Raw genomic sequence first — 12,604 nt, 5'->3', positions numbered from 1 at the left:
GCCATCTCGCGGCAACTTTCATAACGATCCCAACGAACATTCCTTTGAGAAGCTTCCTGATACCATCCCTGTGCCTTCCACTGTTTCGGTGCGTATGTGAACACATTTGGGACTAACAGGGTTTACTAGAATCCCACCACTCCACCACAGAATCACCGCAGTAGACGTTAGATGAGCGCTGTCGCTCCTCGGCACTTGTTATAACAAGTGAACACTTCCCTTCAAATAGAAACAAAGTTGGAGTAGAATGGTTGAATGTTTGTGTTGTATTCGTGTAAAATCAAGCGAGCGGCGAGCGAATTTTGGCAGCATGCTTTCCTACCTGCTATATATTTATGTGTCAGTGTGCAGCAGCTAGCGTGCGGTGTACTTGTGTGTTGCAGATGAGCATTTGATTGGCATTTACAGGTGATTATAGGCGAAATAGAGTAGAGAAACATTAAGACTGGTAGTAAATACATTTTGTGTTTATTTACCTTTTTTTTTTATTGAGATGTTCCAAGTGCCTGTGTCCAATAACTTCAAAATCCTGTTTGGGTGTAAATGTTACTTGGGCCTAATCATTGTGAGAAATGGTGATTTGAAAAATAAATATAGGCGCTGAATTGTTGGGCCCAACTTAATAATATTGCCTGTGCGATTTCAGAACTGTACCGTACTTCTAGATCAATAAATTCTGGCCAATGGAATTAAAAACTGCTTGCTAGTCTAAGTCAATGAAGTTTTGTCATTTTTAGACTGATGAGTTACCGTTACGAGGTTAAGGACCAACAATTTAACAAAAGAATGCAATGTAATGTCAGTGGTCAACAATTTTTATTTTTGATAGATACCTGCCAACCCTACTGATTTGTGCTTTAGCGTATGACTTTTACAATCTGCTTATGACCGATCGATTTTGGCTGTAGCAGGGCTCAGAAGGGGACACATTCTACCCCGTTACGATGTGTGTGTCGTGCGGATCGCTCTACCTTAGATTTATTGTATATTTTATACAATTTATGTCAGATATTTGTATAATGTAGTCTAACAAACAGGCAGTTGTACCATTTTGAATTAGTAGTAGTACCATACTCACATTTCCAAATTTCCCAGTGGGTATACATACCCCTAATCCACCATGTTAATACTACACATCAACTCAAACTTGATATCCAAGTTGTGTTATTATCTGTTTTTTATTCAAAGAAGGTCAAAGAAACCCCCTGCAAAAAATGATTTTTTTTTTTTTTTGTAATGTGAATATTCAGACGTTTGCAATTTCATAAATAACCTGTGCTTTATATTTGCGCCTTTCAGTCGAGTCACCCTTCCTCTAACAGTAGAAGAGGTATGTATAAAATAATAAGTGAAAAACTGTTATACTTATAGTGTCAGTATGTTGACTCGTATGTAAAAGTCAAGTATTTATAACACATATTTGCTACATTATACATGTAATACTTATCGTGGACAAATTATTACAATTTGTGCAAATTTGTGCTCATACGATGCTGGTACAATGCTGGTAAGTTTATAAGTCTATTCTTTTTGGTTGTTGCAGTACCAAGTTGCACAGTTGTGGTCTGTAGCTGAGGCTAGTAAGAACGAAACGGGTGGTGGGGAGGGAATTGAGGTGTTAAAAAATGAGCCTTTTGAAGGGATCCCATTCTACGGCGGTAAATACACTTCCGGACAGTATACACATAAAATATACCATCTATATAAGTAAGTATGAATTGACTATTTAAATACCTAATACATAGTTATATGTGCATTTTGCAAGAAAACATTTAGAAGTGATTAATTCTGTGAAGTGTCTATCGTAGTTTAAACAGTTTTTTTATATGAATTATTGCTGGTAATATTTGCCAATGTTGTAATATGTTGTTAGTGTAAATGTAACTGTGCGAATGCCATCGTCATGATATCACTTTCTAGTCATTAGCAAGTCTAGACTTGTATTAAAAACTTGGTTTGTTAAATTAGTCATTGCTGCTCCAAATGTCGGAAGAGTTCATGCACCTAAAACGATCACAGTGTTTTTGCAGTGCGTCATGATAACTAATGAAAGATGTTTTTCCCCAGCAAAGTGCCGGCATTTGTTAGAATTCTAGCACCTAAAGGTGCGTTAGAAATGCATGAGAAGGCATGGAATGCCTACCCATACTGCAAGACTGTCATCACGGTATGTACCTCAGGGTTCTTGTTAACTTTTGACAAAGCAGGTAATTTGACAATGAATAGCAGGTAACTGTTTTTTCGGCACGGACGGTCCGGGGGCATGCACCCCCGAAAAAAATAAATCTGATTTGACCCACAAATAGCCTATTTTGATGGGTATGGGTTCTAGAATTTGGTAGTTTAGATAGGAAAGTGCCCGTGCACAGAGTTAGTCTTGGGTTGGAAGTATTTAAAATAAACTTTGTTTTTTCAAATATGGATTAAATATTTTACCGCCTTTAGTGGGAGTTTCTCTCAAATTGATAGCCGGTAACAAATTGCGCGATAGGCGGTAAAAATAACCGGTTACCGGCTATTAACAAGAACCCTGGTACCTACACACACCCGTGTGAACAAACAGACGTACCTACACACACCCGTGTGAACAAACAGATGGAGACGAATATTTAATGGCTGCAGCGTGAGTCAGAATCGTACAGATTAATGATTCTGGGTTGCGAACCCAGTGAAGGCTGTATTCCGAATATAATTAATTAAAAAGCTTTATAGAATCTATTGGGCTGTTTCATCGATGAAAATATGTGCATATCTGGTACTTACACAGAATCCTGACTATATGAAGGAGAATTTTGAAGTTTGTATTGAGACGATCCATTGTCCAGACACTGGAACACAAGAAAACGTAAGCTATTTATTTAAAAAATGATGTGCTGGCTAGTAGTTGGTATGGGAGGCGTATTTACTCATATCGTTACTGCTATTTCATTTAAATGCTGATTTAAAAACATGTATTTTCCCATATTGCTAATTGTCTGAAAAACTATTTCGTTTGTGAGGAGTCACAAGTAACAATTGGAAAGCTATTATCATGTTAGTCTATAAGCTCTGTTCTTGGATGTGATCCATTGCTATCCTTACATGATCTACTAAAGTACAAAGAAATATCTTAGTGGTATGATATGGACTAATGGTTGTATTTAATACAGTTAGTGTTATGAGCATATCACCGTATTTTCTAGGCACACTTGCTTTCACCAGACAAGCTAAAAAAGCGACATGTAGTTGTACTTGACATTGCCAATGATCCCGTACAGGCAAAGGTATGATATCTACATAGGAGACCAGTGCGAGAGAGAGAGAGAGAGAGAGAGAGAGAGAGATTGGCAGGAGGGAGAGGGAGAGCGAAAGAAATAGAAATAAAGACATTAATCTGAACTAAGTGCTTTCTGTGTGCATGCTGACGATAAATTCTCGCTCGTGAACTCAAAACTCGGATTTTTGGCAACCCTGAAATTAATCACATCCTTACTCTGTCGTTATCTTCGCTTTTCCAGGATTACAAACTAGAAGAGGATCCATCGAAATTTAAATCTGTGAAGACTGGGCGTGGTCCGCTGGTAGGACCGCGGTGGCGAGATCACTGTGACCCGGTCATGACCTGCTACAAGCTAGTAACGATCGAATTCAAATGGTGGGGACTGCAGAGCAAGGTGGAGAACTTTATACAGAATGTGAGTATCCTATCTAGCTGTGTACACACAGAGTTGATGATTATCTACAACCTCAAAAGAATTTTTTTTTTAATTGTTTTCTTTAGTGTCTGTTATAACAAAGTTAAACGTGTGCTATTGGTTGCCTCTGTAAAACAAACAATAAGTATTAATTTAGGGTGTTTTTTTATGAGTGGGCTATATATGAAGGTTTGATTGTAATGGGTACCCGTTAGGTAACGTCAATATCGGCAACTGTCGCATGATTGCTGAGTCGGCGTGTGCACCAGCTAAAATATTTCGCCTCAAGACCGCTGTGATTAAGCATATTTATGTTGTCCGCCATACGTGTCTGAAGGCGTCGCGTACTAGGCCACCCTTAAATGCCTTTCAGGAGTCGTTAGATAGGTATAGTTTGCACAGTTATAAGTTATATGAATTGGCTGCATCCACGCTGCTGCTGTTGCTGCTGTTGCTACTACTGCTGCTGCTGCTGCTGCTGCTGCTGCTGTTGCTGCTGCTACTGCTGCTGTTGCTGCTGCTGCTATTACTGCTGCTACTGCTGCTGCTGCTATTGCTGGTGCTACTGCTGCTACTGCTGCTGCCGCCGTTGTTCTTGCTCGTGGAATGATAACTACTCTCCCCGCTCCCACCTCCGAGTCGCCCGCATCTCGCGAAACGGGAAATCGAACGAGAGTGGTCGCAGCCGTTAGCGAGCACGGAGCTCGAACATTTGTCGCGCGGCGCGAGCGTCCGGCGTTAATGCTGCCCGCGCCGGCAGCGCGATCAATACTCTGGCAGGGCTTCATCACGGGTCAGGCTTCCCCTCCCTCTCTTCCACACCGCGACGTAAAGCTCCCTGTTGCTGCGGACAGTAATCTGGCCAATCAATAGGCTGTTAAGGGGATCGGGCGAGTAAGCCGGTAGCAGTGAGCCTGCTGGCTAGACAAATTCCCAGATGCCGTTAGATCACGTTGGATCAGTGTAGACAGAGGTGGGTGTGGGTTTCCAGGGCAAGAGAGAGGGAAAGTGGGGAAAGGGAGAGAGAGGGGGGGGGGAGAAAGATGGTGGGGTGGAAAAGAGAGTAGGAAAAGGAGAGGAAAGAGGTGATAGCGAAAGAGTGGAAAATGAAGAGAAAGGTAGAGGGCAAGAGGGTATGTGGAAAAGAGAATGGGAGGAGAGGGAAAAGAAGGGGAGAGGGAGAGTGAGGGTGCGAGAAACCTAGGTAAGAGATAAGGATTTCTAGCAAGTGGATGGCAGAAGATCACCAAAATTCATGTTAATGTTTGTATACTGTCTAGAAGTTCCTCTATCGTTAATGAATAAATAAATATTGAATCGTTTAATTTATGACATTCATAATTAATGAATAACTACTCTCGTGTACTTGTTGTGAGTTTCCTTCTGTTTGTCATTGGCAGAGTTACCCCAGATTGTTCACCAACTTTCACAGACAAGTATTCTGTTGGATTGACAATTGGTTTGGACTAACGATGTACGATATTAGAGTACTGGAGGATAAGACAAAACATGAACTAGACGAGGTAATGTAGAAGGTTGTGGATTTGCACGTCATTCGTGTTTTCGTAGGTAATATAAGTAGTAGTGAGTAGTATCATATGGCATCAACATCACACCTCCACAGCCTCGCGGGCAGTCCAGTTTGAGCGTTCGCCACATTCATTTCATTTTCTAAATGAATAATGTAAGTGGTGTGGTGTTAATATCATGCCTCTTTATTGCATGTACTTCATAGTCTGCCGGACCTTTGAACCATTCAGATAGTTGTTTCAGGTTTATATATATATGTGGGGGCAATGTATTTTGCCTGCAATGACACTCTGCATCTGTCGCTCATAAGTTCCCTGCAATGCTTCTGTATCCTCCTTCTGCTTCTGCTCCTTACCGGCATCTCATGTCGCAAAACGTATTTCATATAAAATTTAGATTTTTGTGTAGGTGTGTAATTTGTTTGTTGAGTAGTCTTGCATTTTTATTGACCCTATAGACATTGTGTTGATTGTCATTAGTTTTAGTAATTGGTTTTAGTGATTTAGTATTTAATTTTTTTATATCAAAGTTGAAGATGTAGTGAATGAAGCCATTTATTTGTGCAATGTTGAACGGCATTTATTTGTGCAACGCAGTCGTTTATAGAAGTGTATAGTTGCAATGCTACTGTCTCTCCCATTCCATTTACGTTCTTTCCATACAGCAACGATTGACGGGAGAAGTGCGTGGTACAAAAGCAGAGAAATGAGGTTGACCCTTATATATCGTTTACCTTTACCTTTCTGCTGTGTGTGTCGCATGTCGAGACGTATTATTGCATGAGCACGCGACTGATTTTTCTCGAGAGCTATTTAGAAAAACGTTTAGCATGCTGTCTTTGATGTTCCAACTACTTTTGCTTTACTTGTTTCGCTTGTCTGTCCTCTGAAGAACTGTTCTAATTTTTTTTCTTACAAAACTTGTGTTGAACTTTGTGACTTGAAAACTCCCCAAGTAGCAATAAGTAAATCTATTAAGAACACAATTATTATTAACAATGACATAGTTAGTAGTTTGCTCACAATCTCAGACGCTGCACGGCTCTACATACTAACATCAACGACGCTCGTTAACAATGATTTAACGACTCCGTAAATGCCTCTAAACACGTGTAAATACACCGATAAACAATCCCACGAACGACAAATCGCAGCGTAGTAGTAGTGTAACTTTCCATGCATTCGTTGCCATGTCGTCGCGGGGTTCCAGGCTGACAGCTCGCTGAACAAATCACCGCGTAGTAGTGTGTAACTTTCCATGCTTTCATTGTTACCGTGTGTTGCACCACTTCATCCTCACTATTCTCTCTTCTTCTTGCAGCAACGGCAGCAAGGGGAGGTGCGCGGCACGAAGGAGGAATAAATCGGAGCACCGACACCAAAGGGCGCCACGATCCACTTCTTCTCTGAACGTTAGGAAATTTTTATCGGGCGGTTCGTCGGTACGGACCCAGACGCGTTCGATCATCGGTTCCAATGCAAACCATGTTGGGTGTGAAACACTTGTCGATTCTTTTCGCTTTACCGTCACGACCTGCCGTTGTTGTTTTTTGGGCCGGCTGCACGTAGATTTGGACGTATTCGTTCTCGCGTCGTACGCGCATCTCCGCACCAGTGTTTAGATCTAGATTCTCGTTTGCCGCAGCACTGACGTCCAATCTGCATTTATTCGTCCGGCTCTCTCTCCTCTAACTTCGGGGACAGCATTCAGCATCCGTCGCTCTCCTGCGATGAGAACCATGTTGGGGAAAAGGGTTGTGTAATCGAGAGTTCCGCGCTATAGCTATAGATATATATATAGAGACAGAGTCTATCTAGTGTATTATTTCTATGGCTATCGAGATCTTAGTGCAGCTGTTTCTATGTGGACATTGCTCCTAGTTAACACATGCGTGGTGACAGACGGTGGAGAGGGGAAGCTCCTGCAATGCATGAGGGAGGGAGGGAGGGGGGCTGCATTAATTTATGGAGATATTTTCCCGAATTGCTTCGCCAGACGTCGGCAGCTTCATACGGATGCTCTTGTGTCACCTCTTGTGTTTGAATATCTGTCAGACGAGTTGCCTTGCTACTGCAATATGTTAGCTGTTCGCGACATTAGTCCTTGGTATTGTGCTAACAGTTTGTGCGAAGGCAAGGTGCAGCACACGCTCGTAACACGAGATTGCATAGGGTCGGTGAATTTAATACTATTAGATGTTTCATACTACGCGGTGATTCGTTACGAACGTGATTGTGTATCATCGTAGTCCACTCGTGTCGTCGTGGCCACGAGAACACGTACGTACGTACGTACACGCGAGCATCTGATTTCGTGTTGATTTTTTCACTCGGGCGACACGACGCATGCGGCGTGACACTGTTGTGATTTTCTCTGTTGTTCCAATCACACGCGAGCCAACCTCCGTCGTTTTTCCCTCTACGGGAAAACCGGGAGGGAGGGCGGCTCTACTTTTGCGCGAACTAGAAAGGTGATGGCTGGACGTCGCCTTGGGGGGAGGCGAGAGAGCGTCGGGTAGGGGGCGGCTACACAACCCTCCCCCCCCCAGCACGGAGGAGGAGGAGGGTGAGGGTGGTGCTATGTAGCCGGTGTGTAACTGGTGCTGGGATGGGCGGCCTTGAGAGCGATGCAGACGCTCGTAGCTAACGACGCGGAGGTGGTGGTGGCGGTGAGCACGACGTTGATACGGTACTGTGTGCGCGAGTGCCTTCCCGCTACAGACCCACACCGTGACCTGTTATTGTCACACCCCGCCATGTAGCGCATTGTCTAGTAGTCTCGCCAACTTATCCTCTTCCCAATTTCAGATGAAATTGCGACTAGTCAACTCAACGTAGTTATGATTTAGAAATACTATTAGTTTTGGGTGTACATGTTATATCATCGAAATAGGTTTGCAGACTTAAGGGATGTAATTTGAGAGAGAGAGGCAGGTGTACACGTGCCGGTGTTTAGTGGTACCCGTAGCTCGTGCCTGTGTTTAGTGGTACCCGTGGTAAACTTGCTCATAGACAGTGGTGGTATCTGTGTTGACGCGCAGAGTAGCGGTGTGATAAACGCTAGCGTGGTAGACGGTCGTAGAGCTGCGGAAATATTATGTCGAAACTAGTATGTTTGTGTGATCACGCGCTTATCAGGTGCATATCGTATATATGCAGTAACAGCAGTGTGCGTGCGTGTGTGCGTGCGTGCGTGCGTGCGTGCGTGCGTGCGTGCGTGCGTGCGTGCGTGCGTGTGTTGCTATAGTAAGCGTGTTGCTGTCGGATAGATCGATGCACGCTCTGGTAGTGGCGGAATACGCGTTCATGATGCAGCTCAGTGTTATTAAACCATAAACACGCACACACTCTTACGCACGCACGCGCACGCATACACACAGACACACACGCACAAAGCGCGTGCTCTTATGCACACACACGTGTACACGCGCGCATGCAAACACGCAACGCACACGCGTATTCTACAGTAGGAAAGCCCTTGCTATTACACAGAGCCTGTCATAAATGCGCATCTGTGTCCAGCCCTTATGTCAAGATACGGATCTCTTCGTTCCGCCATCGTTTATATATTCATCTTCCAAGTTTCGACTACGTTCGTACAATTCTGCTCGTTCGATGCAAGTAGTGTTATTCCGTGTCCTGTGTGCAATCCTTGTGGTTTGGTGGGCAAATTCGATATCTATGTTTGAAATCCACAATACGTCCCCCCCCCCCCCCCGCGTACTGTTGCTGGTTGCTGTATAGCCAGAATTTGGTTATTGGGGGGGGGGGGGGTTAGTACGCTGCTTAGACAGTCGTTAGAAATTCGTCGGTCACAGATGTAAACCTTGAAATGTCGGGGAATGTAGCTCTTCACTGGTAGCAGTCGATCAGTATCCTCAATCGTCACCATCGACAGGGATTTTAAAACCCGATCGCAGGATGCAAGAGGTGGCATGAAGGTGTTTTACTCTGTCCTCCCAGATGGAGTATGCATCAGGATCTCCTGAAGCAATCGAATCATAGGACTACTCTCTTTAGTCAAGTGGAAATTAAACAAAACCCACCGAATTTCTGCAAATGGTCCAAATGAAAAGGCGTTTCAATTAAGCTGTGTCTCGGTAATGGTCAGATCACTATGAAGTTGAGCTTCTGTGTGATGTTTGGAGTCGTTAATTTCGATGCGTTTTATATACGTGTGCTCCAGTGCCTTGCATACTAGCTCTCCATATACTCTATATAGATAGTGCAATATAATAGAACATACATAACAAAAACATGTATGTCATATATGTATGTATGTGCGTGCGTGTGCGTGCGCGTGTACGTGCGTGTGAGTATACAAGTTGGTGGTATGAGCGAGACAACGGGGCCATGTTGTTATTTCCGTAGCGCCATCGGCACTCGATAGAGATGTTGTCGTGGTGTGTGTGTGGGGGGGGGGGGCTGGACAACTTACTCTGCTCTCTACTCCCAATCGACCGATCTGCCTTATGTGATCGACACGCCGCTCTAGCCAAACACAGGTGTAAACTTGTCAGGCTTGATGCGCATAGCAACAGCAACAGCGTTCACGGGCGGAGCAGTTTTATCGCTCAGACAGATCGTTGGTCACACATTTATTTGTGCAGCATACAGTGTTTGTGCTGTCTGTGCGCGTGCGTGTGTGCGTGCGTACGCGTGTGCGTCTGTTTGTTTGTTCCGTCTTGCTGGGTGCACGTGCGCGCGTGTAAGCGCGCGCGCTCTCTCTCTCTTAGTTATGACGTTATGTTTAACGGTGTGTTCTTAACATCTAGCAATAAGGACAGGTGCGTCGATCGGCCGCTAGGGGGCAGCTAGGGAAAGGGAAGCTGCGAACAAACAACGCCCTCTCGTGGCGCGCGACAGTGAAACAGTTGAGCATCATAGATACAGATTACTGGTCCTGCAACCAGGATACATTATCGTATCTATGGTGGCAGGGCATGGGAGGGAAGGGGCAGGGGCAGGCGAGGTGAGGGAAGGAAGGGACACAGCCGATTTGTTTTGACGCGTCGCCATGTTAGATGTATCTCTGTGTACGAGGAGCTATACGTCTGTATCCTATTCCAATCGTCTGTATGTTTTATCCACGCACAAGCCGCGCGCACGCAACGAACGCACTGCTACACGACACTATGCTCACAATGAACAAACATGTGCACATGCCGTTCCAAGGTTTAGTAGCATGCATTGTCCCGCTCGTTCGGCGGAACATGCCTGACTCGCGGTAGTGTGAAGCAGATGTAGCAATTGACATGATGTAGGGTGTCTTCCATGCGTACGATCATGTGAATTCTGATCTTTCAGAAAATAGTAATAATTGCAGAAAATAGAGAAACCGATTTTGTAGAATCGTGTAATGTACCGCGGCCGACGTGTGGCTAGTACCATGACTTGTGTGTGGTGTTTGTGTGCGTGCGTGCGTGCCGTTGCGTGTCGTCCGTGGTGTGATGTGGAGTGAGCGCGAGTGTGTGTTGTCGTGGTAGCGTGCGTGCGTGCGTTGGTGCGTTGCGTGTTGTGGGAGTGAGCGCAAGTGTGTGTGTGCGTGCGTGCGTGTGTGGCGTTGTGATAGTGGGGAGTGAGCGCGAGTGTTATGCTAGTGTTGTTTGGTGTGCGTCGCGTGCGTGCCGTGGCGTGCGTGCGTGCGTGCGTGCCACTGTCTCTACCTACCTACACCTTGCAGCGTTAGTTAATAAACCGTGTCAATATAGAGTGTCCGTGCGTGTGCGTACGACCCATGCGTGTACACAAGCGCCTTATAGACATAGAGGTTGTGTGTAAGACGATGACAAGGTCGTAGATAGAGAGAGAGGTACATAGGTCATGTTTTCCGGTTATATGCCCTGTTAATAAGCTGCTGTAATTAAAAATGAGATCAGTTCACAGTATGAAACGAAATAAAAATCTTACGAGTTTTTTTAAAATAATGTTCAGTGTTTGCGGTGTGTGTGCGCGTGCGGTGTATGCGTGCGAGTGTGTGTGTAATGCTGTATGTCGCGCGGGGTGTGTGTGGCGAGTTGTGTGTGTCGGGCGTAAGAGAAATATTGCGAGAGAGAGAGGAGGAACAAACGGGGAGAGAGAGTGTGTGTGCGTGCGTTTGTGTATGTGTGTGTGTGTGTATATTATACTAATATATATGATATTATTACTATATTTATATGTGTGTGTCCGTGCGTGCGTGCGCACGTACGTATAGAAAAATGTTGCGAGAGAGCGACAGAGAAAGAGAGAAAGAGAGAGAGAGAGAGGGGGTGAGAGTCATGGAGAGAGAGATGGTAGGCGAGAGAAGTAACTATATTAGAAGGAATATGTGCATCCGTGCCTGTGTGTGTGTGCCGTTAATGCCGTACGTGCGTTTGTCTGCGCGTGTGACTGCGCATGCGTGTGCATATCTCCGTCTGCATTCTTCCCTCCTTCAATCCCTCTCCCCTTTCTCTCCTCTTTCATTCCTCTTCCCCTCTCACTCCGTTCCCCTCAGTATTTCCCTCCCCCTCTCGCGAATAGTATCGCCCACGGCATCAGGTGCACGGTGAAAAGTTAGGCAGCCAAAATGCCGGTTTTCATTCTCAACTTTTTCACCCCCCCAAAGCACAGAATATGATTTTACGGCAATAATACGCGTTTTTACTGTCACACAAACACACATACACACACACTAACGGACGCTCACACGCAGGTATGGTCGAACGCACGCGTGCGCGTGTATTATAGGCGTAAATTCACATTTTGTGCCTCGAGGAGTGAAAAAGATTCAGCTGAAATACGGCCATTTACCTGCAAAAGTTTTTCCACGCTTGACTGGTCGTGGGCGATACCATCCGCGAGAGGGGCGTAAAGAAATATCGTTTATAGTTTTTATTCACGCGAGATGGCGCTGGTTGGCGTGTTGTGACGCGCCAGTGACGCGGGAGCGGCACATGAGTTAGGTGGTTTTGTGGCAAACTTTAACTGCATTTTACTATTTTAGAGTTTTGCGTTTACTTCGAAATTCTGCGGTAGCGTTCAAAGTCTAGCAAGACAGGGGTCTGAACCCCCGAAGAACAGAAAACGGTGAATATATAACACTAATAGTAATATTACTATTCAGTACTGACAGTAGGTACCGGTATTCGCTCTTCTTACATATAAATTAGGCAGTGGCTACGGGTACGGTAGCCGTATCTTAATAGGCTGTTGCTCCTGCGACGGTACCGTCGCCGAATTTTTTTCTCTTCAACTCACGGTAGTGATGCCAGCGCCATCTATCGGCGAATAATAACTACCGTTGCTTTTGGTACGATATTATATATACGATTTTATACGATATATACGATAACCCTAACCCTAACCCTAACCCTAACCCTAACCTATCCCTACCCCTAACCCTAACCCTAACTCTAACCTACCCCTAACCCTAACTCT

At 44.8% G+C, this 12,604-nt stretch overlaps 1 protein-coding gene across 2 annotated transcripts in view; it reads left to right on the top strand.

The window, feature by feature from the left end:
* Window positions 1-7,122, top strand: part of LOC106821608 (phosphatidylinositol transfer protein alpha isoform-like) — a 9,573-nt gene extending 2,451 nt beyond the window's left edge. The window contains exons 2-10 of one of the 2 annotated variants that reach the window (XM_014826491.1): window positions 1,300-1,330; window positions 1,544-1,707; window positions 2,068-2,167; window positions 2,768-2,845; window positions 3,183-3,263; window positions 3,498-3,674; window positions 5,075-5,197; window positions 5,869-5,914; window positions 6,525-7,122. In XM_014826491.1, coding sequence (XP_014681977.1) covers window positions 1,300-1,330; window positions 1,544-1,707; window positions 2,068-2,167; window positions 2,768-2,845; window positions 3,183-3,263; window positions 3,498-3,674; window positions 5,075-5,197; window positions 5,869-5,913 — 799 coding nt within the window. In that variant the 3' untranslated portion in view covers window position 5,914; window positions 6,525-7,122. The remainder of the gene's footprint in view (window positions 1-1,299; window positions 1,331-1,543; window positions 1,708-2,067; window positions 2,168-2,767; window positions 2,846-3,182; window positions 3,264-3,497; window positions 3,675-5,074; window positions 5,198-5,868; window positions 5,915-6,524) is intronic. The other variant, XM_014826492.1, reaches the window with a different exon arrangement.
* Window positions 7,123-12,604: the final 5,482 nt, after the last annotated feature.

This window comes from Priapulus caudatus, unplaced genomic scaffold, assembly GCF_000485595.1.
Source record: "Priapulus caudatus unplaced genomic scaffold, Priapulus_caudatus-5.0.1 Scaffold79, whole genome shotgun sequence".
In the NCBI taxonomy this organism is placed as follows: Eukaryota; Metazoa; Priapulida; class Priapulimorpha; order Priapulimorphida; family Priapulidae; genus Priapulus; species Priapulus caudatus.
This window is presented reverse-complemented; position numbering and strand designations above follow the sequence as displayed.